Source organism: Salvia hispanica, chromosome 5 (assembly GCF_029641045.1).
Source record: "Salvia hispanica isolate PSC_SH4W2 chromosome 5, Shi_PSC_v1, whole genome shotgun sequence".
Taxonomy (NCBI): Eukaryota; Viridiplantae; Streptophyta; class Magnoliopsida; order Lamiales; family Lamiaceae; genus Salvia; species Salvia hispanica.
In genome coordinates, this window is record NC_142696.1 from 40,162,834 (window position 1) to 40,181,355 (window position 18,522).

Sequence of the window (18,522 nt, forward strand, 5' to 3'; positions counted from 1 at the left end):
GCATGTTTTAAAAAAAGTAAATGTTTTATTCAATATTTAATTGCTTTATCTTGTTAGTACAAATACTAACCAATCTTTTGAAAGTAATATATTATGATCGTCTCGAATTTCTTTTTAAGTTGTTTCAATTAAGATGTTCATATCAATTTTGATATAACATATAGTATCTCTTATTTCTTCTCATTAAATATCGAGTTTCATTTTTCTTTATATTAATATATTTATAATTCCTCCTAAATTTTCGTATCATTCAATAATGTAACTATCTTGAATATTTTCATATCATTCAATAATGTAGCTATCAAACTAGATAAACTAATAAAAGACAAATATATCATATGAAATGTGGACAATCATGTGTATAGTGAAGACAATGACGGACCCAGGATATATAACTCGTGGGGTCGAATATACTGAATACTTAGGACCTGTTTGATAAGTTGGTAATGCCTAGATATAGATATTTATATGACTATTTTCAAGTGTTTGATATCATAGTTAACATATCATGCGAGCTTGTGTTATTATCTATGGCTCATCCAAGCCCACAATTTTTTTTCCCTCAAAATACAAGAATATGTATCTCACAAATTTAGGCGGATAACATTTCTGCCTCATATGAACTTATCTTGACACGAAGCCCACACTTTTTATCTTACTTTGCAAATCTTCTTAAATTACATCTTTTTATCAAGTGAGCTCTTAATGTATGGAGGAGTATAATATTTAAATAATAATTTTAAAAATATGATAATATTTAAATACTACTAATATTTTTGAAAAAATGCATTACAATTCTTCTAGTATCTACTAAAATAAGTAGCTAATAAAGTCCCATCTCATTTTGAAGACCAAAATTTTAATTCACCACACAATAATATTACACAAACTACGATGCATCTTCATCACCACATTTCTATGCAGAGTTATCTTGGTTCAGCTCTCTTTTTCTCAAAAAATTTCTTCGATCTCTCCTCTCAATTTTAATCCATATCAATAATTTAGTTGTATATCTCTACTCTCTATACTCTAAAACCCAGTTTTCAACACTTTTTTTGTTTTATCTTTCGTGGAGGCGTTTGCCGTGGGATCGGAGGCGCGCTGTTGCGGGATCGGCCGACGAATTCTAGTATATTCCAGTGGCATTCATGGACCCGCGATGGGGTTGACCGACCCCACCCGACCCCACCTGGGTCCGTCTCTGAGTGAAGATCACTACAATGGTTTGAATTTTCATGAAAAAAAAGCATGGAGCTTAAATATACACGTAGAGTACCTTTGAAAGAATCACGTAATATAATTAAGCCGCCCTACTTGAATAAAGAGTTTTATTCAACATTAAATTACTTTTACTTTTACCTGCCAATATAAATACAATGTAACCAACATTTTGAGTGTAATTACCAACTTGATTAGTCCCACTAAGGTGACGTAACATGAATTGTTATCAGATTAACCGTGTAAGTTTTAATATTTCAAGAAAATACATTACGGTGGTATTCGGTTGCCAAGATAAAATAATACCAAGATATAATTTAGAATTGAACCGTGAAATTATTTTAGTTATAGGGGTTAGTAAGACTAATTATTTTATAATTATTTATTTAGGATTGAGTTGTAAGATTGAATCTAATGAACCAAACACACTACAAATTTAATCCCGGATAATCTTGCAAACCGAACACCCCCTATATATATAGTTTAATTGTTTTATTTATTATTTAAATTTGACTCACTCACTACATGTTATAGATTGACGTATATACAACTGAAAACTACTAATAATGATTGACAACTTTAATCTAATCAAATACAGTACAATTTAATGGTGAAATTTGCGTTATTAATTAGGGATTGATTGCAATTTTAACAAAATTTTGATTCACTCACTATGTGTTATAATTGTATTCTTATAGTTCCAAGACATTGGTGTGTTGGTGAGACTGCCATGAGTAAACTGATATTATATGTACGATATTGGTATCATTATATTAAAATAGTGAATTATATTTGGATATTCGATATCATATTTAAACTTAACTTAAAGTCTAGTGTAAGACAATGATTCACCTCAATCTTACTAAAATTATAATTTTAACTATATTTATATAATCCATTAAGTTATATTAAGTTATCAAGTTAAGCCACTATTATTTAATACTTTAGTACTTACTGTATAAAATTTGTGAGGTTAATTAGGAATTGGTTGCGATTTAAATATAGTTTTAGGGAGTAATTTATAAGTAAATTTCATTAGTCAGAAGTCGGATTTAATGAAAGGAAAATGACAGCAGCCTCCTCCTTAAATTGACACGCATAACTCTTAATCTTCAGTCTTATTTATTTCTTTTTCTGTTACTGTTTTAGATAAAAAGTGAAACTTTTTCCTTGATAATGCCATATCACATAATCAAGTCTTAGAAACAGTTTTGCAGAGATACGTGTTCCAGGCTTGCAGCCTCCTTGGATTTTCCCATTAAAAATAAAATATCTTTTCTTTTTAGATTGTCCCATTAAAACTGAAACGTTTCCTAAAATAGAACAACTCTATCTCTACTTTTTCATCTCTCTTACTTTACTCTCTCTTCATTAACTCACAAAACAATACTACATAAAATTTGGCGCCGATTTTCAAATATTTCATATTTAATGGGACGGAGGGAGTACCTTCTTTGTTAGTCCGTGGCTTGCCATATTTTTTACGGCCGCTTTGTCTTTCTAGTTTCGTCAGTTTTACATTTGTTGTGTTGTTAGCTTTGCTGAGTTTTTAGCTTCTATTTTATCAGTATGTGTACTTTTGATCGTGTTGTATTCTACCTCGCTACTTCTGGTGGTTTGAGCTTTTTGAATTATAGAAAATGCTCCAGCTTCATACTCATACTTCGAACAAAGTTTTATATGATAGACACAAATTTTAATGAAAACTGATAAAGTAAAAGTAGAGAATAAAAATTGGTAAAACACTAAAGATAAGGAGTAAATAATTAAGATATGAGACTAAATGAGAAAAGTGAATAAAATAGTGCTAACAATTTGTGAAAAACTTTCCATTTTGGATGAGAATACTTTTCCGTGGACATCTCAAAATGGATAAGATGAAATTATTTTTCGTTGATAGATAGAGTCAGGTCGTTAAAAGGGAAATAGTAGTAGAACTATAAGTCTAGTTACGGTTATAAACTAGCTTTAACAAATTTGTTTGTGCTAGACTGCTACTCTGCTATTAGTTACCCTTGATATTTCACAAGTACTACTAACTTAGAGTTGGGTTGGACAGATTACGTCATAATTTGGGTTTGGTAGCTTGAACTCTACTTATTTTATTTATTTATAGTCTTTTGCTAATGATACTAATATGATCTGGATCTTTATAGACAAAATCTGTGTTATATAATAACGAAAATCAATATATGTATTGAACAAAATCTGTACATTTAACAATGTCAATCGGGATACAATGAATCTATATAACAATCACGCCAAAAACGTGAAAATATACAACGATCTCAGAATGATTTGTAATTTTCACTATGTTTGCGAAACAGACTAGATTGAAATCATTGTTCATTGTCTTTCCCGATTATTTTGTTTTATACTGATTTAGTTTGTGTTAAATACTGATTTCAGCTTATAATATATGATTGATCTTATAATACTAAATATGCTAATTGTATTTTTATAGTTTATATATAAATTAGTATGGATCAGCATATAGGACTTAGATTTGTGTTAAAATGACAACACCTCTTAAAGTGACACCGTGATACCACATATCCAGCAATATTATAAACGCTACACAGCAATCTATAGATTGCTGTATAGCGTGTTGGATATTGTTGGCCGAGATTTTTACACTTGAGTATTTCTTTTTATTACCACATGCCAGCTTATTATTTGTCCAAGTGTACAAATGATTGACTAGGAATGGTGAATTGGTGGCAGGGGCGGAGGCACGGTGGGGCCAGGGGGGGCCCTGGGCCCCTCATCCATTTGGATATCTACATATAATATATGTATGCAAAAAATTTTGTATGAAAATGCTAGCACAGTTGGATTGGATCTATGGAGTTCGATCCCTTCTTAGAACATTCTATTTTTTTGAGTTGGTTTCTTCTAGTTTGGTTCATTTGTTCTTTATTTATTAATAATATTAGTAATTTTGTATAAATAATTTTAACTTATGATTATAAGTATAATAAATTTGATTTTGATGCTATGCATGTATATTGTGTGTGGCTTTTTCTTGTAATTTTTATTAGTTTTTTCATATTCATTTATATTTTATGGATTCTCTCACATTAGTAACTTTTATTGACTTTCACTAGTGATTTTGTATATATATCACTTTTAATTTATAAAAAAAAATGATTTTTATAATTTAAGAAAATAAATAATTCTTTGATTTCATAAATAATTAATAATATTATATGATTATAAAAATAAATTTAATGTGACGCTCTTTACTATAAAAAATTTATAATAGAAAATACCTTTTGATCTAATGAATATCAAAATATATCATTATAATATTAGTAAAATATGTTATGCTCTACAAAATCTATTCACTAATTAATTTTTCACCATTCGTTTCTCACGCGCGGTTTTGTTATGGCTGATGTTTCCGCGTCGTTAGCACTGAACAAACTAAATAAATTTTAGTAGTAGTTTGGGCCTCCCACCATTAAAGTTCTGGCTCCGCCACTGATTGGTGGTATGGTATTATTTGAAGAGGTACTGTCATTTTAACGTATCCCTATAGCATGTTAGATTTTACCAGTTGATTTTACTAGATTTAGGGGAGAGAATAAAATTCTGTGTCTAATAAGTAATAATAATAGCCTTCCAATTGAATCAACATATTGATTCTCGCTAACATCTGAAAATTAATGACTTCCAACTATGTCGTAGCTCTAGCGACCCAGATTCACCTTTTAGTTAGCATAGAAGGAGATGATTTCATTTTAAAGCGACCACATATATACATTTACTACAATAATTGAGCTTGATATCTGATCCGTTAAATCATAAATGAGCAGCTAATTCATCAGTTTATTCACTATTTCACTAATCAGATTTTCAAAACATAAGTTTAGTCCATGAAATTTTTTTACCAGCCGCCTGGATATTAAATGCACATTAGGAAGACCATCTCGTTTTTAAAAAAACTATGTATTAGTTTATTAAACTACAAATTGCAGTAGTGGCCAAATTGTATCGACTTCAACCAATTTTCTAAACTTAAGTTATTGGCCAACTTGAGACGACCTTGATTTATTACAAGTTGCTGCAGGTAGCAACTGAAATACTGTAAATATATTCATATTTCAATACCAATTAATTACTCCAAGTCGAGTTAGGAATATTTATTTACTGTCTAATTATATTATTTTTTATCTCCTATTGTCTTTCCTATTGTCTTTATAAATATGTTTGACGAAAGAACCAAAACTTATCGATCAATGGAAGGATTATTAAACTGGAAAAAATTGTATGTGACTGAATTAGATTTCCTTTTCCCACGGCCCTTGAATATTAATTTATTTCCCAAAACTCAAAAGCTATTAAACGTAAATAAATTACTACTAGTGGAGTAGTATACTTAGCTAGTGGGTCTCTACGTAAGACTGAAGACTTGATATTTCAACTTCCAAGGGTAAATTTTGCGTGGTTAATTACGGATTAGTCAAGGTTTTAATTAAAGGTTAAGATTGGTTATGTCACAAGTATACGAATACGGTTTAGTAACGTTGGACAGATTATGTCATGATTTGGGTTCAATAGTTTGAACACGACCTATACAACAAGGGTTCCATACCCGTCTTTGACGAAATTCGACTAATCCTACGAGAACCAGCTGTAATCTAAAGATCACCACAGTTCTGTGTTGTCAAATGTGGTACTTGGTTATTTATTTATTTTTTTTTAAATTTATTTGTATAATATGAGAGTCGATAGACTATATAAAGTGGGCATGCGACGCAAGCGCAATGCAAACTCCTTAGCCCTATCCTCTAACGTGAGCGCTGAGTTTACTTATGGCGATCTCTCTGCATCTGCAATTTTCTCTCATCCCAGCGCGGCTGCCGCAGATACGGCCGCTTTCGTCTTCCTACCTCATCCGTTGCTCCGCTGCCGGAGAATCGGATTTCGACGCCAAAGTTTTTCGTCACAATTTTATGAGAAGAAAAGACTACAACCGCACGGGGTTTGGCCATAAGGACCAAAGTCTTAAGCGAATGGGCGACAAGTATGCGAGTAAGCTTTTATTGCATTTTCAAAATCAAGTACTCTTTTACTAATTTGAATTTGATGATCATGTTTTGGGAGGTGATAATTTGATGCAGAAATTGAAGGAGAATGGGAAAGAGTAGAGATGGGGCGATGTGACTTTGAAGCTGGGAGAAGATTACGGGTTCTGCTGGGGCGTTGAGCGCGCTGTCAGAATTGCTTACGAAGCTCGACATCAGTTTCCGGATCGCACAATTTGGCTCACTGATGAAATCATTCACAACCCCACTGTTAATCAGGTTCGCTTCTTAATTAGATATAAATCTCTCTCGACATATATAGATGTGTTTATTAACTAAGCTTGCAATACTTAACAGACGCTGGGGGAGATGGGAGTGAAGATTATCCCAGTGAAGGACGGGAAGAAACAATACCATCTGGTTGCGAAGGGCGACGTGGTGGTGCTGTCTGCGTTCGGAGCTCCGGTGCAGGAGATGATGTTGCTGACTCAGAAGAATGTGGAGATTGTTGATACAACTTGTCCATGGGTTGCCAAGGTTTGGCATAGCGTTGAAAAGCACAAGAAGGGGGAATACACGTCCATAATCCACGGTAAATATGCGCATGAGGAGACTATCGCTACTGCTTCATTTGCAGGCACCTATTTAATCGTCAAGAACATCAAAGAGGTACTCTACCACCTTTTATTTCATCTTCACTACTCAATTTGAATTTATGATAAAAGTGATCTGTGGTTGCAGGCAACATATCTTTGTGATTACATTTTAGGATCCAGCTCCACCAAAGAGGCCTTTCTCGAGGTATACATATAGAGAGAGGAATTTTCTTAGTTCTAGTACTAAGTTGTTGAATATTTGTTGTACAGAAATTCAAATATGCAGTATCAAAGGGGTTTGATCCAGACAAAGATCTGGAGAGAGTTGGTATCGCGAATCAGACTACTATGTTGAAGGGAGAAACAGAGGATATTGGTAACCAATTACTACAATTTCTCTATCTTCTTCCTCTTTTTATGTATGGATGTACTTATACATATCAAACATTTATGCAGGAAAATTAGTGGAGAAGAGCCTGATGCTCAGATACGGTGTGGAAAACATCAACAACCACTTTGTGAGCGCCAGCACTATCTGCGACGCTGCTCAAGTACATTTTTCTTCTCATAAATATAGTACATGGCCAAAAATGATCTAGTATGTGTTTTTTTCTTTATGATAGTTTTTCCATTTATCTTCTATGCTAAATTGTCCCTATATGTTTAGACGAGACAAGATGCAACTCACAAACTGGTGGGCGACGAGGAGGTGGATCTGATGCTGGTGATTGGAGGATGGAACTCCAGCAACACTTCATCCCTTCAAGGGATTGGGGAGGAGCGCGGAGTTCCTTCCTATTGGATTGATTCAGAGAAGAGGATCGGTCCAGGAAACAGAATCACTCACAAGCTAATGGTACTTTTATTATTTCTGCATCTTTTTGTTTTGAAGATTATAGTATAACTGAGTTATGTGATGTGTGTGTAGCATGGGGAGTTGGTGGAGAAGGAGGAGTGGGTGCCAAAGGGTCCGATCACCATTGCTATTACTGCTGGTGCTTCAACTCCGGATAAGGTATTATTCACTCACTAATTAATTACTACGACTACTTATTTTATTGCTATAGATGATGATAAAATGTTTAATTAATTAATTACGATGCAGGATATTGAAGATATTTTAGCCAAGGTGTTTGAGATCAAGCGTGACCAAGAGTCGTATGAAATATAAATATACATACTCATTGAAATTTGGATGCATTACTTGTATTTTCAATGATTATGCTCATGTTTGCTTGCTCCAAATCATATCGTTCAATAATAATCGATATTGAATGATTGAATCCAACAAAAATAAACGCTTCCGACAAAATATAAAGAACTTAATAACCCTCGGTTGCCACGACTTGGCATTTTCTAGGATGACGCCGCATCCGAAGGTCGACGAAGTCTCTTTGTTTCTCAATTATACGAATACGCCAACCATGAGACCCTCCATTTCTGGGAAGTCTAATACCACAAAAAAGCATATATTTGTGCCTCTACACCCCATATAGAGGCGTATCTCGATTCACGACTTTGCCATGACATGACGGAGAAGTATGCCGTTATCCTCAATATGCAAATTTTGGTGAACATCGCCATCGCCGACTGAGTGGATTACGGTAGAAAGTGAGAAAAGTAAAAGTTCAGTTGGTCTAACACGCCAAATGAGATGAAGATACGGAGTACCCTATCAATTTTTATATACTACTCCCTCCGTCCCGGCTAAGATGACACATTACTTAGCCGGCACGGGGTTTTATGAGTTATTGGTTAAAGTGTTTAATTGGAGAGAGAGAAGGTGGGGGTAAGTACTCCGTATTAAAGTAGAGAGATAAAAAAGATGGATATTTTAATAGGAGTGAAAAAAAGTGGTTGAGTGTATTAATTGGAGAGAGAAAGTTACCAAAAAAGAAAATGTGTCATCATAGTTGGGACAAACTAAAAAGGAAAACGTGTCATCTTAAGCGGGACGGGGAGAGTACTAATAAAATAATTTTTATTTACGACCTAAATTTATATTTTATTATAGTACTGTATCATTATTTATATAGTTAATAAGTAATGATAAAATCATATAAGAACAAAATTATATTAAAAATCATAATTTTGATACAAGTAAAATGTTAATCGGGCTAACCCGTTCGAGTTCGGGCCAATCCACCCGGGTTGCGGGGCTATTTGGGTGCAGACCATTTGGGTTATAAATTTTCAACCCTAATCCTAACCCATCGGGCTATTCGGGCCTCAAAATTTTCAAAAATAATCTCTTGTATCAAAATTTTCCTTTATAAAATGATTTTAAATTTTAGATATTTTTATTTCTTAGTTTTAGAATCATATAAAATCTTCAAATTTCATAGTTTTTTTTCAATAATAGCTGGAGACAAGCATTTCATATTAAATCAATCAATTTGAATTAAAACTTGTATCTGTGTCATATTTTGGCCTTGTTCATGATTAATTCTTTACGAAAATAAAAAATCATATCTTACATGAATCATTATTAAAATGATAAATATATTGAGATTTTCTTAATTTTGTCTTGATTGAGTTTGGTGGTTGTAAGACAATAGGGCAGATGATGAAACGATGGAATAATGAGTCAAATTGGAACTTGAAAGTTGATAGTGTGTGATCGAGTGGAAAAGTGTAGAATGAAGAATACTAATGATTATGCCACATGAAATTCAATAATACAACACCCCTAATATTTAATATTTTTAATTAAAAGTTGCAAGGGCCGACCCGCAACCCGTTCAGGCCAACCCGTTTAACCCGTCAACCCATTCGAGCCAACACGTTTAACCCGTTTTGTATTTAGGTTACAAAATTATAGCCCTAACTCACTAATTTTACCGGGCTATTCGGCTGATCCACGGGTTTCGGATTGAATTGACATCCCTAAATACAAAACGGGCTAATTTAAAGTAATGATAACAAAATTAACTTAAAATTTAATTTATTGTTTGGCTTTTTATTTGTGATTTTTACATTAATAAAAGAAGAAGTAAAAAACAAATTTAAGTTATCATCCATCAGAAACTACGAGAATCATAAAAGATGGAAGATAAATATACTTTCTTCCGTTATGTTACGTTTAAGATGTTCACGTTTCCTTTTTAGTTTGTCACAATCAAGATGTCCATTTTCTATTGTGGAAATAAATCACTCTCTCCTTTGTCATCATAAAAATATTCAACTATCTTTTTTCTCTCTACTTATTTTTCCTAACAATTCCTCCTAAAATCTCGTGCCACTCAAGAATGTGAAAATCTTGAGTGGGAGAGTATATGTATGTAGTATGTATTGTTAAATATGCTAACTAATACTCCCTTCATCCCATAATAGATGTCACACTTTCCTTCATAAAAGATATCACATTTCCTTTTATGGAAAAAAAGCTCACTCTCACATTAATATAAATAAACTTTTTTTTCTCTTCACATAACACACAAAACAACATCTATTAAAATCTCGTGTCATTCCCTATGTGTGTCATCTATGGGACGGATGGAGTAATTTTTAGTAAGTTTCCAAATTTCAAGATAATGTATTTTCAACATAAAAAGGAATTTTTTTTATATTTCTATTTGTCAAATAATAATCGATAGTTCCCATCACATCATCATGTCATTTGGTGTGTCTAGGCCACATAATTTTTATATGTGAGTGAGGTGGAGTCAAATATGGATGTCAATTGAAATTTTTATAAATTTATATTTAAAGTACGTCATTTGGTATTTAATATACTCAGTCCGTCCATAATTTAAAGCCACACATTGACTTAGTGCTGATTTTAGGAAATGTGAGTTCAAAAATTTAATGGTATGTATACGCCACTTCTATATATTAATTTTATAATAAAATGTGAGTGTCATGAGTTAGTGTAAAGTGAAGTCCACGGACCAAAAATGAGAAAAAAAAACCAAATGTGAACATTTTTTCATGAACGGATGGAATACTTATCTTCTTTAATTTTATCACCTTGATTTGGATTTTGAAAATTGTTGAAAAAATCTCAAATTTGGTTGTATTCACTATCAAATTTTATTTAGTAAACAATCAATTAATTACTTTTGCCGATATTTAAATTTTTTTTCTGAAAATGTATTTTTGAGTGGATTTAGATTGTTGATAGAAGATTTTGTACAAAAATTTGCATAAAATCAGAATACATTTTAAAAATTTTAAAACAAATTATTAAAAAAAATTAGGGGGTTAAATTTAGATAACTAACAAAAGGAGTATTGCATTATTTTTTGTTCAATACTAACAAGTAAATCATCGTTTCTTCCATAAGTGAAAAAACAACATGTAAATCAGTTGTGTACCGTGGACAAGTCATATGTAATGTCCCAACTGACTATGAGTGTGACTAGAAGAAACGCGAGGATGGCTAACATGCTGCCGACGACATAGACGCTCCTCCATATACTCAACCATGTGATTTTCGAAGTTTGATTATCTTTTGGCAGCGCTGTCCATAGAGTGATTGTAGTCGAAAACGAGTCTCATAAGCGCGATCATGTTGAGGACACCAACCAAAGACGATAGAATCATAGGGATCCATTTGTAGCGGCACTTCAGAAGCATTGGGGCGTCGTAGAGTGCAGTGAAGATGAATCATTGGAACACAGAGTAGTAGTTCGTCAATTGAAACATCTCTTTCTATAGGTGATATGATGAATGTGATCTCTTTCTACTGCGGTTGTTGATCATTGTGCTTCTTCTCTGTCGCGTCAGCTCGACTCTACATCGACGGGATATTAACAAAAACCGAGAAGGAAAAGAGTTAAAGTTGTATTTCAAATATTCGTTTTATTAACAAAGTTAGAAACCGAGAAGGGATATCATTGTTTTGTCTGATTATTTCAAAAAGATTTTTCAGAATGTTGTCCGCTGTTGTTTTTCCAGGTTGGCGACTCTTTTCCCCCTTTTTCAGAATTAGTTAAGAATTTTTATTCAACTTATTTTTTATCGAGGAGGCTAAAAGTTTCTATTACTCCTAGAGTTGTTAACCTAGTCCAACCCATTTCAGCGGTGGTCCTAGGGTTAACCGGATCCAAATTTATGGACAGAAACTCAACCCAACCCACTTCTCCAGTAGATGATAGAAAATCAGGTCCAAAACATAATTGGAATTGGATTTATAATGTTTTCCAAAAAAAAAATCAGCTCTAAATCATAACCTTAACAAAATTGTATAGTGGTGACAATAAAAAAATAGCTAAAATTGGTTAATTATTTTTGGTGCAAATAACCCAAAAAAAAAAAATCGTGAACTTTTGTCAAATTCTGATTCGTCCCACAACTTTAAAAATTGACCGTAAAAATTAAGTTTTTATATAAAAAAAAAAAACTAAGTTCAGAGAGTCTAATTTATGAAATCAAGTGAGCTACAAACACTATAACATTCAATAAATTAAAACAACTATCAAAACACATGCAGACAAAAGGGAGATCAAATCATCAAACACGGTGTTAATAGGATAGAATAGTCGCAATGAGACTGTAATACGACAAGGAATCCGGCAAAGACAACAGCAGCAAGGAAAACTTCCTCTAGGAGCTTCTTCTTCTCCAGCTCCTTATCCTCTTGGTGAAGTGTATGCAATCACATTTAAAGCCTTCACTTTTAACGTCACCTTTAAAGCAGCCATTGCCGCAAAAGATATTTGCAACTCTGGTGTAACCGTGATGAAGCACCCAATGTTCTTCCATTTGCGATTCCGATGACAATGCATTGCTCGAATTCCAGTTGCGGCAATCACACTGATTGCAGTAGTACCTGCAGCATTGAATAGCCTTCTTCTCCTCTTCAGAAAACGGGGGAATGACATTCTTCCCATTCTAAGCATTGACATTCTCGGATGCATTTTTCTTCCCCCACTTTTCCTCCCATGATTTTTGCTGACCCCGCGGTTCCCAGCTGTGATAGTGGGAAATAGTATGTCTTTTGCTTGAGAAGAGCTTAAAGAAGCTTATTCTCCATGGAGCTGATATGGACATTGCACGGCAGTAATGAGAATTGAATATGGACATTGCAGTGACTGTAAAAATTAAGAATTTCAACATTTGTTTCAAATTCTCATAAAACCTAATTTGGTGAAATTATATCTAATGTGACATCCGAAAAATTCTACGAGAATGAAACAAACGTGAATTTAATCATATTTATCAGTAAATAAGTCAATAACGTCATTTATTTGAAATGTGTGTTCATTAAATAAACAACATACAAATAGGAAATCAAATACTTCATCATGGAAATGTTAAGAAAATATTTAATTTCACTATTTTTACAAATAATTTTTAAAATTGTGAGGCAAATTAATATTCGTCGTTTTTTCAGCAATTTGACCTTGCTTTTTGTGTAATAGAATTTAGTTACACATGTGCTTTTGTTACAATTAATATTTTATTTATATTTTATTACTACTTACAAAAACTGTTTGCTCTATCCTGATGATCATACCGCTATACAATTGAAATATGTCATTTTTTCAACATTTTTTCTTACTCTTATTTTACTTTCTCTTACTTTATTCTCTCTACTCTATTCATTTTCTACTATATTCTCTATTATTTTTTCTTTCTCTTACTTTTTCAAACTATTTATATAACACACTAAACATCCATTTCTTTGACTCCGTGCCAAAAAGTTTTGCCTTAACTATAAGGGAACGGAGGGAGTATAATTTAACAACAAAATTATTACATGGGGTATTAGTCATCAATTCTTTGTCATTATGATTCGTTTATTTGTATAACTATTGTACAAATTGTATTAATCTATCAATAACTATTATAGAAATAATTATTTTTCTATATACAAATCATATTACTCAATAATTATTTATTCTTATCTTTCAAAAATATATTCAAATAATAATTTTATTTATATAAATTATACTATATCTATTAAAACAATAATTGTAACATCCCAAAAATGACCCTAAGTGAAAAATAAATTTCTAATAATAATATTAAAAATAAGAGTGAACTACAAAATTGGTCCCTGGACTATGAGGTTATCTCATAAATGGTCCCTGGACTTTAAAAATATCACTAGCAGTCCCTGGACTAAGGGTTAATATCAAAAAACGGTCCGTTTGCACTGTTTTGAGACGAAAATGGCCTTTTGAGGGGTTTTGGGGGGTTTAGGCAATTTGGTCTTTTTATACTTTTAACATTTTAAATCTAATATTATTTCAGTTATATACTAAATCTGATATTATTTCAAAATTATCATTCTTCTTCCCTTTTGTCATCCTTCACTTTGTTTCTTTATTTCAATATTAGATTTAATTTATAAAATTAAATTTTAAATTTTGATTTTTAATCAATAAATTTTTTTAATTAAAACTATCAATTCATGGACACTATAAATATTGATTAAAACTATTAATTTTTGTTATTTAAAATAATATTTAGCTGAATTGAAGAAGTAAAAAAAATAATATTAATCATGATGGAAAAATAAGAGCTATTCTATTTAGCCTCCGTTCGGTTGTTATAATTGCTTGTGATAGAATATTATGAAGTTGACTAAAAATTTTATATAGGAGTATTTTTTTTGAAATTTTCCAGTAACTTTGATTGTTTTCAATTTAATATACGAAAATTATATTAGTCTTACGTTAGATGCATATTTATTTCAGAATAAATCATGTTATATGATCTATTTATGATTAAAGCTATTAAATATTGATTAAAACTAAGGCGTTGTCATATCTTACTGATTAAATATTAGACACTATCAAATATTGATTATGCTATTGATTTTTTTATTTAATAATTTTTATAATTAAAAATTTTTATTGATATTTAAAAACTGAAATTTAAAATTTAATTTTGTAAAATTAAATCTAATAAAGAAACAAAGTGAAAGATGACAAAAGGGAAGAAGCATGATAATTTTGAAATAATATCAAATTTAGTACGTAACTGAAATAATATCAGATTTAAAATGTTAAAAGTGTAAAAAGACCAAATTGCCCAAACCCTCCAAAACCTCTCAAAAGGGCATTTTCGTCTCGAAACAGTGCAAAAGGACCATTTTTATACTAGTCCAGGGACTGCCGGTGATATTTTTAAAGTCCAGGTACCATTTATGAGATAACCTCATAGTCCAGGGACCATTTTTGTAGTTCACTCTAAAAATAATTACTACCTCTATGTCCTAAATGGGGGTTGAGAATGTGTTGCGACATGGGAAATAATATAGATATTAATGTGACATGTCTATTTATTTCTAATGGAAGTACTTAGATATATTTGTTTTTCAATTTTGATAGTGGGCGTGAGATGTAAATAAAATTGGAGAAGTAAGTTTTCAATGCTTTGTCTATGTAGAATAATCTAGAGAATGGTTAAATAAATGTACTAAACTAGATAATGACATTTTTCCACTCTTACCTCAACAAAAATAAATAATGTTGAAAAGAGTTTATATATGTGTACATGTAATATAAAAAGAAAAAAAAATGTTGCTAGAGTTAGCAAAATAAAGAGCCTTCTATTTCTTCATTTCAGGGACTCTCGGTTCATCTTTCTCCCAACATAAGAACATTTTCAAATAATTTGCAGGTCATGTTTCAAAGAGAATTAAATACAAGATTATGTCTTTGGGAGTAAAGTTAAGTAGGGGTGTTACAGTAATTATTATACAAAATCATAATATTAGACTACTACTAATATTTAAATATATAAATTATATTATACCGCTATTCAAATCATATTTCGTTAGTTATCTATTTTTATCATTATTATACTGCTATACAAATCATATTTCGTTAGTTTTTTTATTTTTATCATTATTATACCGCTATACAAATAATACAATTGAACACAAAGTTGTCCTGATAATCAGTTTGATTCTGTTGATGAGTAGTAGTTGGTTTGTGAGGAGTTGAAACAACGCTCTCTTTCTCTTTTTCATCATCCTCCATCTTTTTTCATTCATGATTTCATCATCTTCATCTTCATTGAGAGTTGGAGTTGATCTCCTTTTCATCATCCTCCATCTTTTTTCGTTCATGATTTCATCATCTTCATTTTCATTGAGAGTTGGAGTTGATATCTTAGGCCGTTGAATCAGGCATCAGAATGTTTCAAAAGAGGATATAATCTGCAACAACTTATGAAGTACTTCCTCTCTCCGATTTGGAATTTCGTATTACAAACTCAAATTCAATTATATCTCTAATTTACTACTATTATTTTTAAACCTAGTATTTCTATTTACTCAAATTATTTCATGTTTAGGCCCTTTTGTTTGTGTTATATGTATATGACATTTTTTTCATGGGCTTCGTATGTAATTGATACTTAACCGGTCTTCTTATATTGCTTATAATATCATAATCTTAAATTAAGACCAATCTACACTCTTAGATTTTCAAATGAGTGCAGTGAAGATGACGCATTGGAACACAAAGTAGTAGTTCGCCAATCGAAACATCTCTTTCTATAGGTGATAGATATGATGAATGTGATCTATTTCTACTACGGTTGCTTCCTCCGTATGTCGCATTTGATCATTGTGCTTCTTCTCTGTCGCGTCTGCTCGACTCTAAATCGACGGGATATTAACAAAAATCGAGAAGGGAAAGAGTTAAAAGTAGTATTTTGAATATTCATTTATTAACAAAGTTAGAAACCGAGAAGAGATAACATTGTTTTGTCTGATTATTTTCGAAAGATTTTTCAGAATGTCTGCTATTGTTTTTCTAGGTTGACGACTCTTTTTCCCCTTTTTTGGAATTGGTTATGAATGTTTATTCAATTTATTTTTTATCGAGGAGGCTAAAAGATTCTACTACTCCTAGAGTTGTTAACCCAGTCCAACCCATTTCACCGGTAGTCCTAGGGTTAACCAGGTCCAAATTTATGGACAGAAACCCAACCCAACCCACTTCTGATAGAAAATTAGTTCCAAAATATAATTGGTTTTGGATTTACCGTGTTTTCCAAATTAAAAAAAATCAGCTCCAAAACATAACCTTAACAAAATTGTGTAGTGGTGACTGGTGACACCAAAAAGATAGCTAGAATTGGTTAATTATTTTAGGGGCAAATAACCCCAAAAAAATTTGGTGAATTTTTGTCAAATTATGATTCGTCTCGCAACTTTAAAAATTGACCGTAAAAATTATGAATTTCAACATTTGTTTCAAATTCTCATAAAACCTAATTTGGTGAAATTATATCTAATGTGACATCTGAAAAATTCTACGAGAATGAAACAAACGTGAATTTTATCATATTTATCAATACAATCAGTAAATAAGTCAATAACGTCATTAATTTGTAATATGTGTTCATCAAATAAACAACATACAAATAGGAAATCAGAATACTTCGTCACGGAATAAATAAGAAAATATTTAATTTCACGATTTTTACAATTAATTTTTAAAAATGCGGGGCAAATCAAAATTCGTCACTTTTTCAGCAATTTGACCTTATTTTTTGCGCAATAGAATTTAATATACATGTGCTTTTGTTACTATTAAAAGTTTATTTATATTTTGTTTCTACTTACAAAAACGGTTTGCTCTATCCTTATTTATCGTTATATTTCAGCACCATCTTATTTAATTTTTAGTCCCATCTCCAAAGGAAACAACATTAATTTGATTACACTCATATATCCCCACTCCTAATCATATCATCCAATTTAGTCTACTGCCGATTTAAAAAATAAAACAAATCTTTTCCATTCTTAATAACGGTTTCTAATTGGTAAAACTCAAAAGAAGCAACCCAAGAGTGTGAGTACCTTAACATATTTGCCCATGAAAATTCTAAAATACATTCGGTTTAATAGACAAAATAATAGTGAGATACAATATGAAATAAACTAAATAAAGTTTGTTTACAATTAAAATAGCCATTGGGGTGGGAGTAGAGATGCCCAAGGTTTTCGATTCGGGCGGTTAACCGTAGAACCGTAACCGCCTGTTCCGGTTCCGAACCGTAACCGGCGGTTCCGGTTTCGAATCGGAACCGTGAGATTTAAATCGAACCGAAACCGTCACTTATGGAACCGTGGTTCAGTTTAGGTTCCAAAATTTTGGAACCGAAATCGTGCCGGAACCGCCGGTTCCGGACGGTTCTAGACCCGAACCTCAAAAAATCGCCGGAAAACCGTGAAACCTGGCGGTTTAGAACCGTAAAAAACCGCCAAAAAACCGGCAGTTCCGAACTGTAACCGTAACCGCCGATATTGGAACCAGAACCGTAACCGCAAAACACCCGCGTAACCATAAACACCGTACGGTTCGGAACCGCCGTTTCCGGAACCGTGGACATCTCTAGGTGGGAGTGAGATGGTTAACAATGAGAGATGTCCCAAGATACATTGTCAAATACCTAAACTTTTGAAAAACAATAGACAATCAATCAAAATAATGGTTCGACTATGGAAAATTTACATCCGGGTCCATGTTAACGGGTCGACGAAAGGCCGGTCACCCTCTTCCCCCCTGATCCCCCAATGAATACAGATCGCACTTTTATTATTTTAAATTTACAATTTTCCCTTTAAAACAATGAACTATGCTTTTTCTCTATTTTTATATGTTCAACAATTTTATCTAAAACTTGTGTCATTTAAGAATGTAGTAATTTTGAATAAAATAAAAATAATAATTTTTTATTAAATTTTAAATTACGAAACAAGATAAACT

At 32.0% G+C, this 18,522-nt stretch overlaps 1 protein-coding gene across 1 annotated transcript; it reads left to right on the top strand.

The window, feature by feature from the left end:
- The first annotated feature begins 6,015 nt into the window (after window positions 1-6,015).
- Window positions 6,016-8,144, top strand: LOC125190349 (4-hydroxy-3-methylbut-2-enyl diphosphate reductase, chloroplastic-like). Its single transcript, XM_048087628.2, has 9 exons — window positions 6,016-6,255; window positions 6,345-6,527; window positions 6,606-6,917; window positions 6,990-7,049; window positions 7,115-7,220; window positions 7,301-7,395; window positions 7,512-7,700; window positions 7,773-7,859; window positions 7,950-8,144. The coding sequence occupies exons 3-9, from the start codon at window positions 6,618-6,620 to the stop codon at window positions 8,013-8,015; spliced, it is 903 nt and encodes a 300-aa protein (XP_047943585.1). The 5' UTR covers window positions 6,016-6,255; window positions 6,345-6,527; window positions 6,606-6,617; the 3' UTR covers window positions 8,016-8,144.
- Window positions 8,145-18,522: the final 10,378 nt, after the last annotated feature.